The sequence below is a fragment of the Cuculus canorus genome, chromosome 2 (genome assembly GCF_017976375.1).
Source record: "Cuculus canorus isolate bCucCan1 chromosome 2, bCucCan1.pri, whole genome shotgun sequence".
NCBI lineage: Eukaryota > Metazoa > Chordata > Aves > Cuculiformes > Cuculidae > Cuculus > Cuculus canorus.
The window spans coordinates 141,173,386-141,188,296 of NC_071402.1; the positions used below are offsets into that span (position 1 = coordinate 141,173,386).

The 14,911-nt window shown below is 41.1% G+C and overlaps 1 protein-coding gene across 2 annotated transcripts in view; it reads right to left on the reverse strand.

Annotated features, from left to right (window-relative positions):
* DNAJC1 (DnaJ heat shock protein family (Hsp40) member C1) overlaps window positions 1-14,476 on the reverse strand; it is a 104,021-nt gene extending 89,545 nt beyond the window's left edge. Inside the window, exon 1 of one of the 2 annotated variants that reach the window (XM_054060115.1) lies at window positions 6,620-6,643. In XM_054060115.1, coding sequence (XP_053916090.1) covers window positions 6,620-6,622 — 3 coding nt within the window. In that variant the 5' untranslated portion in view covers window positions 6,623-6,643. Of the gene's footprint in view, window positions 1-6,619; window positions 6,644-14,225 lie in introns of those variants that run through there. The other variant, XM_054060114.1, reaches the window with a different exon arrangement.
* Window positions 14,477-14,911: the final 435 nt, after the last annotated feature.

Consider the following 14,911-nt stretch of genomic DNA (forward strand, 5'->3'; position numbering starts at 1 on the left):
AAGATGACCTCCAAGATTAAGTGTGACAAACAGAAGTAGAAGACATTGGAGATTTTTTTTTTAAATAAAAATATCTTTAGTTTTTCTTCCCAAACTTTATTACATATAGTTCAAGCTGACTGCAGATCTCTCAAAAGGATGTACTAAATACACAAATAATAAAAAGTAACCAGAGAATAGATGCTTTAAAAGTTACAGATATACCTGTATATTATCCCTGACTGAAAACCGTCATTCTTAATGAGGAGACAAAAAGGAAAAAGTGGAATGAGAAGATAAAGTACAGTATATATTCAAGCAGGACAGAGGGGACTGTCAGACCATTCACTCCTCCAGTCTCTGAAAATTAAAAAAAAAACTAGTGCAAAAGCTATGGAAAGTGCTATCGAAGAACAGAGAATAATTATTAGCTCCAGGGGCTACATGGACAACCACCATGAACCACAACGCAGGAGGTTCCTAAGATATATTTACAAAGCCCTAACAGTGCTCAAGCATCACAGCTAGTTCAGCAATTCTCAGCTGTGGCCACCAGGGACCCTATACACTGCCCTCATTATATAGAAACACTCACTGCACTCCCAACAACAATGCTTTGTTGGTCAAAAATAAAGCTTTAGGCATAGCAAAGAACAAGAAGCCACTTGGGTAACTGTCTCATTCTCCAACATTATTGTAGGATTGACAGATTGAAGATAGGGATTTTTTTTTTTTTTTTTACAGAAAAAATCTCCACGATGCCCAATGTGCTAATGGCAGTGAAACTGTAAACCTGTTGACAGATATTAATCTAGAAAAATGAAGCCCTGGTAGGTGGCTCTACACAGTTCTGCTATGAAGCCTAGAGAACAACTAAGAGACTGAAGAAGAAAAAAATCAGCATAGGTCATTCATTTTGAGGATTTGTTCGCATCTTTTCTGCATAAAGGAAATAATGAAGAGTAACTACAACAAAATATGCAGTCTATGGCAAGTATCTGCTTTCTTTTTTGAGCCACAGGTGTTTATTCTAGTAGTAGCTGGAAGAAAACCTGCCTTTTCCCTTCTTTGTCAAGGTGAAAATATCACCAGGACTCTAGAAGGAAGGCTATGGACTAGAAATTAAAGATCAACTCCTCCGAAACACTACCTGGACCCAGCTTTGTCAGAAAATGGTGTAGGTTTGCATACTTTATCCAAATATAACTACAAGTGACCATCTTAAACAGAAATCAAAGGGCAGCATAATAAGCAAGACTTAAAATGTCATCAAAAGATCATCAATGATTCTTTTGAAGATTGGCTCCTTCCTTGTGCTGCACTGGCAAGTGCAGTACATTTTCCAGATTACCGATGCTTGAAACAAAACACAATTTTAGAACATTTATATGAGAACACATGCAATATTTCTTGGTAATATCATCAATTCACTATTTATCTTAAAAACTGAATACAGAAGAGCTCGAGCCTGTTACACAATCAGCAAGAGTGACCAGAAGAAAAGCCCCTGAAATAACCTGCCATTCCAAGCACAAGCTGGCTCTACTAGATTCTCTTGTTTTCCTTCCTCTTGTCATTATATTGGAACTTCACAAAGTGCTGTCCCACAATGCCTCTCAGCTGACTAAGTGACAGATTTTACACTGCTATAACTCATCTAGAGTACTTTTTCACCTCTTGTAAAGATTCTTTTCCTTAACCAAGTCACTAAAAGAGAGGTCCTAGTGAAAATAAGTTCTGTTTTCAAGGTCCCTCCTGCCAGTGTATGAATCTGTTGCTACTGACATCCCATAGATTGTCAGAGCACAAGCATTGGACTGAGTGTCAGAACAGCATTTTCTAGACTAAACAATTATATCAAATGCTCTTACCATAGCCAAGCACAGGAATTAGCAACATGTATATTAATTTAGTCACACAAGAATACCCAAAAAATATTGGAGGTCAGAGCGGAAACCAGTTAATTCCTACATTTCAAAATATGCTGATTTTCTTTCATGTTTTATTCTTAAGGCATCTGAGCAATCGATGTCCTTCTGGCAGTCCTTCCTTCTTCTTTTGACCGTCATTTCAGGCTTCATATGATCTCACCTTTAAATGACATACCGTGTTCATCATGTAACTGGTCAAAAGGACAAGTTTTTACCATGAGACTTTAATAATTATTTTCTGGCTTTACCAAATTATACCCGATACCATCCTTCTAGTATTTTTACCTTCATGCCTAAGTCTATCAACAAAAAATTCTGGAGGGGGGCAGCGGGGTTTTCGTGGGTGAATTTTTTTATCCCCGTGCCAGCAGAGAGTCCAGAAGTGCTTCTGCTTGAGCAAGCTACCCCTTCAAAATAACCAAAACAATTAAACTGTTCTGTGAGTCTGATACTCAGATGAAGAATGGAAATGACTGCAATACGTGTACTTCTTTAAGGTTTGCAGCCAAACAGCCTGGGACTCCACAAACAAACCTTGTGCAAAACACGGGGGAGTGGAGCAGGGGAGCGAGATGTTGGGTTTTATGCTAATACCAAGTTCTACTTTTCCAGCTGGAATGGGAAATACTCTGTATCTGGACTGCAAAATATTGAATACCTGATCAAGATACAATTCTATCTTGACTGAGAAATCAATTTCAGAAACCAACCTAGTCCAGTACTGTCTTTCCTGGCCATAGTATCCATGATTACATCTAACCAGCTGTCATGTAAAGCTCACACATCTCATGACAGCAGACAAGATAACCAATACCTTCATAATAATGGGATACTGTTAATTCAATCAGAGTATCTCTAACTTAATCTGTTGGACAAGAGCACAGAAGCTATGGGAATGCATATTCCAGAAGTGAAGAAACTCATGTTTTACCACCTTCTGTTTCCTTTAGGTCAGAGATTTAAGATACCATGCCCCTGGTAACAGTTTTCTAACTATCAAGACAAATTTTATTAAAAAAAAAATTCTCCTTAAAAATATGAACTTTGAGGAAGGCGGACAGACAGAAATTCCAAGATGCATTGCTGACAGTTCACCAAACCCACTGTACAGCACCAGCTGACTGAAAGGCACCACCAGGAATGAACCTTTCAATGTTACTGATCAAAATCTGTGGAGGCTGAGGGGTGCAGGGGGCGAATGGACTGCAAAGCATGGCCAGGTTCACATGCTCTCCCCAAGTAACACCATCTATTGCCACTGGCTTTATTATTTTTAGTTAAGAAAGAAGTGCAAGAGTTATATGTAAGTATATAAACGGTAAGAAACCAGGATGGAAACCAGTCAGAGCACACTGACAGCATCCAGCACTCCTTGAAGGCATCCAAGGAGCCTGTGGGTGACATGGAGGGTTGCCCTAGCTGGAGACCAAAATGACTAGGGAATGGCAACAGGCCCTCACAGACACCAAGATCCACTGCTTGAGACATAATACTAGGCTATTATCAAACATTTGCAATCAAGAAAGGTAAGAGTGCTGAGTACACCTGACTGCAAATAAGTTTGTTTTTTTAAAATCACATTATTCCTTAACTGAAACATGTTTATCCATAAAATAAATCCTCTTCAGAAGCCATATTGCATGACACCACTGAGGAAAAGATAACAATTTTAAAAGAAAACAGACATAGGTACCTGCAGTGACCAAAAGAATATTTCACTGCACAGAGACAGTGCTCAAAGGAATGTCTAACTACACGGAGGTAGACAGTGATTTTCAACCAATGAATCACAGGGCCTTGGAAACCGGTAAGCTACTGATCTACTTGAGCTATTGTACTTACATTTAAGTTCACCAACCAGCAGTCTGGTGCTCCACCTGAAAACTAAGGTGTCTATAAATCATAACTATTTGTAAGTAAGAAAGGTTATCCCTCTCTACAACTGCCTGAAAGGAGGCTGTAGTGAGGTGGGTGTTGGTCTCTTCTCCCAAGTCACTAGTGATAGTACAAGGAGAAATGCCCCTAAGCTGTACCAGGGGCAGTTTAGATCAGATATTAGGAAAAATTTCTTTACCGAAAGAGTGGTGAGGCATTGGGAATGGGCTGCCTAGGGAAGTAGTGCAGTCACCATGCCTGGAGGTGTTAAAAACCCTAAATATGTAGATGTGGCACTTCAGTACATGGTTTAGTAGGCAGGGTGATGTTGGACCGACAGATGGACTTAATCACCTCAGAGGTCTTTTCCAACCTTAATGATTCTATGATTCTACGTTTAAGTGTGTGAAAGGCATAAATCATCATGATTGAGGAAATTAGCAAGTCAGTAACATTGAAAGGTTAGTCCTTATCTGTCCAGCAGCAGATTGGGATTTTTTTCCCCCCCCTCAATTAAAACAGCTTTCTGGTTAAGCACCTAGTATTACTCAACCAGAAAACAGGGAGACCAGATAGGATTACTAAATGTACTTGTGCACTCCAGTATGGGAACTCTGTACTATGTAACTGAAAATGAATGCAAGTCAGTTATACTCAGTTTTTAAACATAATATACAACTTAGGCACAAAAAGTTTGTTCCTTCACCACTGTAAGCTGCAAGAGAACTTATTGGCTGATACCTCAATCTGTATTTTGACAGTTAAAAAGTTATTCTCAGATACAGCCCAACATTTAAATTCACTATTTTGTTTTGAATGTTGCTGGGTTAGTTTGTAGAGTTGAAAAGCTACTGGAATATAGAAATAGATGAAAATGTTCAGTAGAACAGAAACCGCAAAACACAGATTACAAATTCAAGGAAGAAATTCTAATTCAGACAGGTAGACTCAGGCTGTAAAACAATCTTATTTCAAATTTTTAATCAACTGAAAGCAGTGCTTGAATTGAATAAGATTTTCTTTCCATTGAATAAGATCTTAAATAATTCCTGATAGGAAATGAGGTTTCCATACAGGTTGAAATTTTGCAGTTTTATTTTCCTACTGTAACATTTTAGTAGCCACTGTTAGACACATTGTCCAGTAAAACAGTTATTTATATGATTGCAAACTGTCATAAAGTTAAATGGCATACAGCTCTTCTGCTCTCCCATCACAGCATTTATATCCCAAAAAGAACACTATAAGAATCACAGACTAGGAAATGATGATTATTAAATACAAAAAGCTAGTCCAAATCAGTTTGAAAATTAACAAAATAATGATCAGACTACAGAATCATTCAAAATATTTTCAGGGGTAGGTAAAAAACAATTATTACCCCTTAAAGGAGAAGCTTTTCACTCCAAATCAGTGTGATAATGCTACTTCACAGACTTCTGTCCTCATCAGCACCAAATGCTTCCTTCAACAAGCAAAAGCATTTTACAGTGTTGGAGACTGCAGCCCATACACAAAAGCAAGACTCCCTTTGTTCTTCCTTCTCTCTTTAGTCAGAGAAAGATTGCTGTATGACTTTATTTCAACAGCTCCCATGCATCTCTGCAAGTTTCCCAGATCAACACCAGGAAGGAAGAATTTCAGATCTAGCAGAGATGAGGGACTGCTTATGAATTTTCTTCTCTTCCCATTCCACTGCTCATTTGTTTGGCATCAAGATGGACAGTTCGTAAAGCTTGCAAGCCAGGTCATTTAAGAAAACGTGCACTTAAATAAATCCGTCAGATGAGAGCCCAGTAATACACAACCCTGCTTTTAAGCGTTACATTCAAACCGTGTTACTGTTGTATAGCTAGCATACACCACTTGCTTAACACATTGCCACATACATAAGACTGTTTACTAATCACTTTTATACAGAGCTTGTAACATCCAAACAAGGCTGACTGACAAACAAGAAAAGAAACAAAACGTAGAAACCCCAGATCTCCTCATAATTTAGGAGAAAAAAACCCAATTTTAAGCTGAAGAAAAAAAATAATTGAAACTGTTTAGGAACCCAAAATTTAGAGAAGCAAAGTTTTAATGGGCATATGGCTAAGCAAAAGCACGAACACTAACAAGCAAATCTAAAGCAAACCTGCAGGTGTTCATATGCTACATGAATTTTGTTAGCCCAAAAGGATGCTGTGGGAAACCAAAACATTTCATATATATATATTAATTTCCTCTTTTTATTACTTTTAATATCAGACCTATTCTTATTGATGCAAAACCCTTTGTTATCACTTATACTCTCATTCTTATTGGCTCTCCTGCATAACTGCACCGCAGGCTCTTTGTTCCTGTCTCTGCTGAGAACACAAGGAGCACCAGCCCAACTAAGGAACATTTTATACGCTGAATTTTCATTTTATTTTTTAAATTTTACCAAGTACTTGAAGTTAAAATAGCACTATAGATACCTCCAAATATCTCCCTTAAAGTTATAGTTTTCTCTGGATCTTATTAGAAAACCAAGTTAATCTTAATTGTAAAATTACTCTTGATGGAGGATAGAAGTTTTATGATTCAACAGAATCAAACGAAGGCTGCCTCTAAGATTTTTCACAGCTTTACGGACAAACATTATGACCACAATAAACAGCAGTCAAGTAGTAAGAAGTCCACTGGGAAGTCGTTTAAAAAATTGTATGTTAGATTAATAATATGGCTGTTTCAGATACCAACACAAGCACATACATGAGAACTTCAGCAAAGGAGATGAATTTGAAAGAAGCATAAAACATACAGCCTTGTGTAAGCAACAGACGCCACCAACACTGGTTACCTACCATTCCTCACCGAGAAATTGGTCGTTTCCTTCAATGAATTATAGGTCAAGCACAGAACTTCTAGGAAGAAAAATAGCCCATTTTTTATTTGTGCAATTTAAAGATCAAGCTGTTATTGATACATCTTTAAATGATGAGTAAAGGGGGAAATATAGAGGTAAAAGCTAAAACGTTATTGCTGCTGCTGCAGACAGAAAAAAGAATTCCAGACTGATTGTTTTCACAGCACTTTGCACACTGTTAGTTCCCTTAGGTTCCAAAACACAGTAGTTCCTTATTGCTATATGTCCTTCTACACAGCAAGAAAGAAGAAAAATATAATATGAAAGAAATCAGGAAAGTACTACATGAATGAATTGTCAGGGAAAGTTAATAGTAAATGTCTTTAAAACTATTCATAATGGTAGACTCTAAAACCTTTTTGTGTCTAAAATGGAGCCAACAATCAAAGCAAGAAGCCCCTGGATTTCCTTGGATTACATCCAAACAGAAATTTAATAGGAAACCATAGAGAAAAGCCATTTTTATGGAAAATACAAGTTTTACAAGTCTAGATGTCTCAATCATTTTTAAATGCAGCAAGTGTGAACAAAAACATCAGAGGATGTTATTCATACACAGTATGTGTCATGGCACTTAGAGAATGGATTACATTACGTTACCTACAGCATACCTGGAAGTTCAGCACTTTACAAAAAAAGCAAACCAAAACACACATCCTGCACCATCCTGAGCTACAAATCTGAGCAGTTACCAGGGGTTCTCTACGGTGACTCTTGTAAGCAATTAAACTACTCTATAGTTTGGAACAACTATGTTCTATGGGATCCAAGTGAATAATCTCAACAGTGACTTAACATAATTTTAATAATTTACATTTTTCATGAAAAGTTGAGTTTCCAGAATTGCTGGAAATCTCACTTACATATATAAGTAAAAGCTCAAAGAGGAAGTTTAAAACCATGATGCAAAATGGTCTCAATAACATAGTGAGAAAAAAACACACGATTACTTTTATGGAATGAACTGAAATTACAGCTAAAGTGACTAGAACAAAAATCTGGATTTTCTAATGCTATTTTTTGTTCGAGCTAGTGCAATGGAGTGTATTACTGTCTCTTTGTTGACAGTACATCTGAGGGCTTTGGAGGGCTTTTTCCACTGTAACTGCCAAAGCAGGGCCAATTCTTAAAGTCAAAAGAACAATTTTGAAGAACCACTCCCTCATCCATCACTTAAAAGAAACGTACAGTTTCAGGAATTACTGAGATCCCTCACTGTCCCAATAAAGGTCTGCTACTATCATCAACTAGTTGTGTATTACAGGAGTTTAGTTATTTTTGACAGCAAGGAACAAGAAAGTTGAAATGTATTTCATCTTTCTGACAGGGAATTCTGATGTTGTAATTGACACTGCATTAAAATCTAGTGCCTTCCAAAACTACTAGGCCTGCTTAATATATACTTTGAACAAGAATCACAGAATCACTAGGTTGGAAATGACCTCCAGGATCATTGAGTCCAACCATTCCTATCAACCACTAAACCATGCCTCTGAGCATCTCATCCGCCCATCTTTTAAATCCCTCCACAAATGGTGACTCAATCACTCCCCTGGGCAGCCTGTTCCAGTGCTCAATGACCCTTTCTGTGAAAATTTTTTTTCTGATGTCCAGCCTGAACCTCCCCTGGCGGAGCCTGAGACCATTCCCCCTTGTCCTGTCCCCTGTACCTTGGGAGAAGAGGCCAGCACCCTCCTCCCTACAACCTCCTTTCACGTAGTTGTAGACAGCAATAACATCTCCCCTCAGCCTCCTCTTCTCAAGGCCAAACAACCCCAGTTTCCTCAGCCGCTCCTCGTAAGACTTGTTCTCAACCCCCTTCGTTGCTCTTCTCTGGACACACTCCAGAGCCAGTAGCAAGCAATCCTGAAATGGGTGTAAACCATTAGATATGATGTTTAATCACAAGCTCAACAGCTTTGATTCCTCAAACATGAATAACTGGGATATCAAGCTGCTACGTGACCCCAAGAAAAGACTACGGATCATAGTTTTGACAGAAACATTTGAAAAAGTGATGCTATAATTGTAAGCGTGTGAAGCTCTACCTCACTATATCAAGTATTTCCAAAGCTTAGAAGACTTGAAGCAGTGTTACAAACCTAGATTTTCTCTAAAACATTCACAGATGATGCATGCACCAGGATTTTAGTAACACTGCACCTACATATATTAACCTTAAAAAGCAGCAGTGAAGAGAACAGTGTTAGAAGAGCAATCAAAATAAGTCTTTGGAGCATGATCACAGAATCATAGAATAGTTTGGCTTGGAAGGGACATTAAAGATCATCTAGTTCCAACCCCCCTGCGATAGGCAGGGACATGTCCTAGTAGATCAGGCTGCCCAAGGCCCCATCCAACCTGGCCTTGAACACTTCCAGGGAAGGGGCCATCTCATCACCAGGAAGAAGAAACGAACTGCTGAGTTTCCGAGCTATCTCTCCTTATTCCCCCTTCCTTGCCCTCCTTATGTGTTCCTTGCCTGCCAGGGGAGACAGAAGACCTGTAGAAGAACAGGCAGGCTGTTCTTACTAAGGACCCGAGCGCATTTCTTGATTAGATACAGCTCTCCCTCACATGCCTCCTCCTACTTGAGGGGACCACTCCATATACTCAAAATTAATGGGCAATGCCAGCAGGTAAGGTTCAGTGTCAGCCATTTACTATAAACTATAGTCTTAAAGGTTCATCTATCTTAATTTTTTTAGTGCAGATCAGAAGTTCACATGAAAAGGAAACTTCTTTATTGTACCCACTGTGTTTCACAAAGCACTCCTGGAGAGGATGAACTGGATTCCTTTCAGACAGAACTGAACTGTAAGATGTAAAACCAGGAGCACACTTCAACACAGACAGGTAGTGAGTCCACACAGCCAGACTGGAATTAGTTCAACAGCAATGACAACAAAAAAAAATCCCTGAAATGCAAACAGTATCAACACCAATTCCTCAGCACCAGACATTGCATTCTACAGACACAACTTTGTCAGACCCTGCTACTTGCCAAGGTACACACAGTTTCTCTGTTCCAGAGTTCTTGGAAGAAGTGTATTAGCCCACTACAACCAGCTCATGTAGAGGGGTTGTGGCTTCCCACAGTCAAAGAAATCTGACTCCTTGGTTTTCACATCTTGCACTTTCTTGGGAGTTGCTAACATACCAGTGTCTCACAAGCTGTAGTACCAAAATCAGGTTCCGTACATGCAGTTCTGACTTTGTGCTGAAGCATCATCTGGCAAACTCATCAGGTAGCAAATCATGGATACAATGCTTTTCGTTCTCTACAGTGAAGCCACATGAATAGATTAGGGCCTGTTTCAAAATAAATCTCATGTGCCACAAGGAAGGCATAAGCCAATACAGAAGAAAACATCTCTCTCAATATTTCTCAAGGTTATATTTTTATCCAGCGTTGGCCAACAAGCCCCACTCACACGTTAACTCTCCCTCAGGAACTTGAGCTCCCAGGGCCTCTTCTACAACCTCAAAGGGCACTTGGAAAAACTTTGTGTGTTTGCTCTCACACACTGTACAGGCTCAGCAGAACTTCCAATACAAACTCGTTCTGTTTTCTGATTAGTAGTAGGAGCCAAAGCCTCATTCAGAAATTCCTTAGTCCTAACTGATGCATAACATACTGCCCTGCACATGCCAATTCTAGCAGCACAGCTCAGAAGTCTTCACACATCTTCACATCAAACGTTTCCTACAAACTTCTTGAAAACAGCTCCCTTGTCTCCAAGGACCATGTAACAGACTTTCAAAAGACACTGAGGCCTGTAGTGTCTTCCTCACTGCAAGCCAAAAACAGTAGAGGAGAAGGTAAATCCCATGAAGCCATGTAAACAGTTATAATCAAAAGCATATTTTGGCAGAGATCCACAGGTTCAACTGATGTCAAGTTGATTAATCCAAAGCATATTGTATTTATGCAGATATCAGATACTGAAAGCTGTAAGAGACAATAAAATTAACTTGATCCGTTCATTTGTCCACCATACAAGCCTCTAGCTCTACAGATCTTCCTGGAAGTTTTCCAGAAAGCTGACATCACATTTGCAAGTTCTCATTCTTAGATGACAGTGTAATTTTATTACTGAGCCTGCATAGTCTCTGGTTTAATTCTGCGGCTTCATCTGAATTTTTAGATTAATATTATTTGGTCCTGATCCTTTTAGCAGTTTGAAACTGGCTATACTAAGTGATTACTGAAATTATTACTACATCTGATCCGTCAAGAGATTCGATCTTCTTCATTTGGAAACAACCTCAGCAATCACTGGGGGGACACAGAAATGTGACCTTTTCTGAAGCTAAAGGTTATCTTATCTTCTCATTCTGCCAGGTCAAACATATTGAAAACAGTTTTAGAGTAGCCATTCAAGTTAATCACATCATCAATTTAAGAACAAACAAAGAAACAAGAAAGCAGAGCAATACTTAAACCTTCCGTAACAGCAATAGTAACAATGAAAAACTTCTCCTACATGATAGGTTACCAATAGATATGATGGACTAACAGATAGATTGTGCCCTTGGATACAAATCAGATACTTCTGAATATAGGTGCTCAGCCCTAACTCTTGGGGGTTGGACAAAATTACCTCCAGAGGTCCCTTCCAACCTCAACAGTTCTGTGAGCATTTGTAGATTTCTCAGTCAACCACTAAGGACAGCTATTCCAACAGCAAAGACAATCTCACTCTCCCTCCTGTCATTCCACATTCACAACAAAAACCATCTCCACTAGATCATCCTCTATATCAGCCACCCATCTTGGAAAACACTACAGCAGCTTCAAACTTAACACCCTGCCAGTGCTGGATGATAGTTACTCAATAATGCCAGGAGGCTTCCACAAGGCCTTCAAAAAGACCAAATGCAAATCCCTTACTCCTGCAAGCAAGCACAGACTAGCAGCAAAACAAAACAAAAATATAATCATTTTTCTCTGTTCCCAGGAGAAAGTCCAGCAACTAGAGGCTCCATCAAAGCATGCTAGAGAGCTACAGCACTTCCCACAATGCCTTCTGCACCTTGTCAGTTGAGGTCAAGATCAGCTTCCAACATCACATACAAGGTTCAACAAGCAGCCGGTACCACAATTCTCCCATCAAAATCTAAGTTGCTTTAGTGTCTTAAGGAAGCATTGGAGTCCCTCCCTATATTTTTTTTCAAAACACAAGATGACACGTTTAGAAAAAATCTGGCAGCCCTGATGTACCACAGTTAATAAACACAGTTGAGCATCATGTTACAGTTGCAGAAGTTACATTCAGCATAAAGAAGTACATGAAGGAAGAAGGGATTATCAGGGCAATGAACATCAAGAGGAATACGAAGGTGGGAGAGAAAAGGAAGCTTTGATGAATGACAGATTATGAAACAGTTCAAAGGCACAGCCACAAAGGCTATTGTCGCACATGAGCTGTCCATCTTGTGCTAAAATGCCAAGGAAAATACCTGAGCACAGGGAATAAAACCTCTAGCACAAGAGCTACAAAAAGTTAATCACAACATTCCAATCAAAGGCGTCTCAACTAAAACAACAGTGACACACAAAATAACTGGAAAGGTCCATTAACACATTAACCAAAAAATAGCATAAAACCTAAAGAAACATGCAAACAGCATGTAGAGACATGGTAAAAGGCAGTTTGTGTTAAGACATCTGAGGTAGGACACAGCACACCTGAGATTTTTGCACTTCCCTTGACTTCATTACAAGAACAGTTATCCTTCACAAACACTAACTTCAATGGCTGCAGCTACCTAGTGAGTCACTGCAAGTCCGAACCCTGCTTCAGTATCTTGTTTCAAGCTTCAGGCATAGGTCAGAGCTGGAGAAGCAAGCAGCAGGAACAAAGGATACAGCGTGGAAGAACCCATAACCTATACAGCATATGCCAATGCTTACAAATTTCTGTTGAAGCTTAACTTCAACACTTTAGACGCTATTACTGTAATCACAGGTATATTCTGCTCCATATGCAAAGCATCTAATACAATACACGCTTCAAGTCTTGGCTATAATGACAGTATAGGTGACTAGCACATACTTAGTTCTAACAAAAATTCCTTTCATTTATGTTGCACTTTCATTAACTTTTCCCCGGCTTAGGCATTACAAGTGATTTGAGTTCTCCACTGAGATTAGAAATAAAGCAGAATGTTTGCTTGCTAAAATTCACATTATATTTTGTTAAACTTACAGTGCAAGGTACAGATTCAGTCCCAGGACAAAAGTATTTTGGAAGATACTAACAAACAATTATATAACAGATCTCAACATCACTTACTGAAACAAAATTTTGTACCCCTATATTATCTAACAATAAAATCGCCTTTGAGGAATTAAAACCTCAATTTTTAGGCTCATGAAAGTGAAACTTGGGTAGCAGCGGTTACTGTGTTGTATATATAATGGTATTTCATGTCATTTAACAACAGATGCCTAAGAAGGAGTAAAAGACAGACAGACATTAAACTGACTCGGAATCCCCCAACTATCATTCACAAAAGCTGGCAGTTTCCAAAACAGGACTGTTACACATTGCAGACAACTTCTCTCTCTTTGTAGACATGGCCCTAATGAAATGCACCTGAAAATAGAGCCATTACTCTCAAAACTACAAGAACTATATCAGAATAAACTTTAAGGTTGTCAGGGAAGACATTCAAATAGCGGGATCACTCAGCAGAATGTAGAGGTGCTAGAAAACAAAGAACAAAATGTCTTGGGGACACTGTGTGAAGTAATAGATTACAAATAATTGTATATTTAATTATCAAGGACAGGAATACTGACTGGAAGAATGACACAAAAACCAAAATTGCTGAGATGCACAAAGAGAGATCAAGAGAGAATACACACAGAGCAGAGACAACGAAGGCATTCAGGTGGGATCCAGGACAAGTAATAAAAGTTGAAGGTGCCCAGCAGCAGCAGAATCAGCAACCACATCTAAGACATACACAAGGAAGGTAGGATAAAAGTGTCTGGAACAGACATTCCGGTCTTGACTACAGGTGCACGAAAATTAACCGAAGGTGCATACCAAATGCTTTAAGGTAAGATTAAGCGCTGTCTAGCAAACAGAGGTGAAAACCATGCACAATGACCAAGATACAAAGAAAGTAAACAAAAAAATTGCAAAGGGTTACTGCCTACCACACGACACGCGTAAGAGAAAGCAGGAACCGCAGCACAGGGTGATGCACAACCTGGATAAGGAACCGGCAGGTGTGTAGAATGAGCAGAAGATGAGCAGCCATACCCAGGACAAGGACGGGACACAGAAGCAGCCCAGGAGCTACTTCTGTACGGCTGCCGAGGCGTTTGGAGAATAAGAGACGCTCAGACGAGCAACAGGCAGCAGGAAGGCACAAAGGTACCGCGGGAGCGGCGTTCGGCTGCGGGGCCGAGAGGACAAAAACCACAAGCGGGCTCGAAGGAGAGCGGAGCCCCGCGGCGGGAGGGGAGGCCGGGCGGGCCCTGCCGAGCCGCGGGGGCAGCGCGGGCCCGGCCGCGGGGCCTCGCTCACCTGCTGCACCCCCAGGAACTCGTAGAAGTTGCGCGGCACCTCCTCCACCAGGTCGAAGAGCTCCATGTCGGTGCTGTCCCAGGCGCGGGCGCGGGGCGCCAGGAGCGGCAGCAGCGCCAGGAGCGCCAGGAGCGGCGCGGGCCGTCCCATGGCCCCAGCAGCGAGGACGTGGCGAAGAGGCCCCGCGGCGCCGCGCTCGGCCCGGCGGCGGCTCCGCACTGAGGGGAAAGCGCCTGGGCCGGCCCCACGGCTACCACGGGGGGGGGGGGGGGGGGGCGGGGAGCGCTCCCCGCCTTGGCCAATCGCCGCCTCCGCAGTGAGTGACGTCAGCAGCCCCGGCAACAGCTGGCGCTCGCGCAGGCGAGGGGGGAAGGGCTGGGGTGCGCGGGGTCCTAGCGCGAGCCTTCCCCTTCTGCTGCCGCCCGCCCCCAGCGCCCGCAGCCGGGCAGCCGTGGGATTTCCCGTAAGGACGTCCGGGATGTGCCGGTTCTCGGGGGATGGAGGGGTTTGGCCCAGAGAAGCCGTGGGTGCTCCATTCCCGGAGGTGTTCGAGGCTTCGAGTGCCCTGATGGCGGCAGCGGGGTTGGAACTGAATGATGTCTAAAGTCTCTTCCAACCCAAACCTTTCTGTGATTCTGTGATTTTACGGGCGCTGTGACCTGTTCTGCCCTAGAATCGCTCCAGCC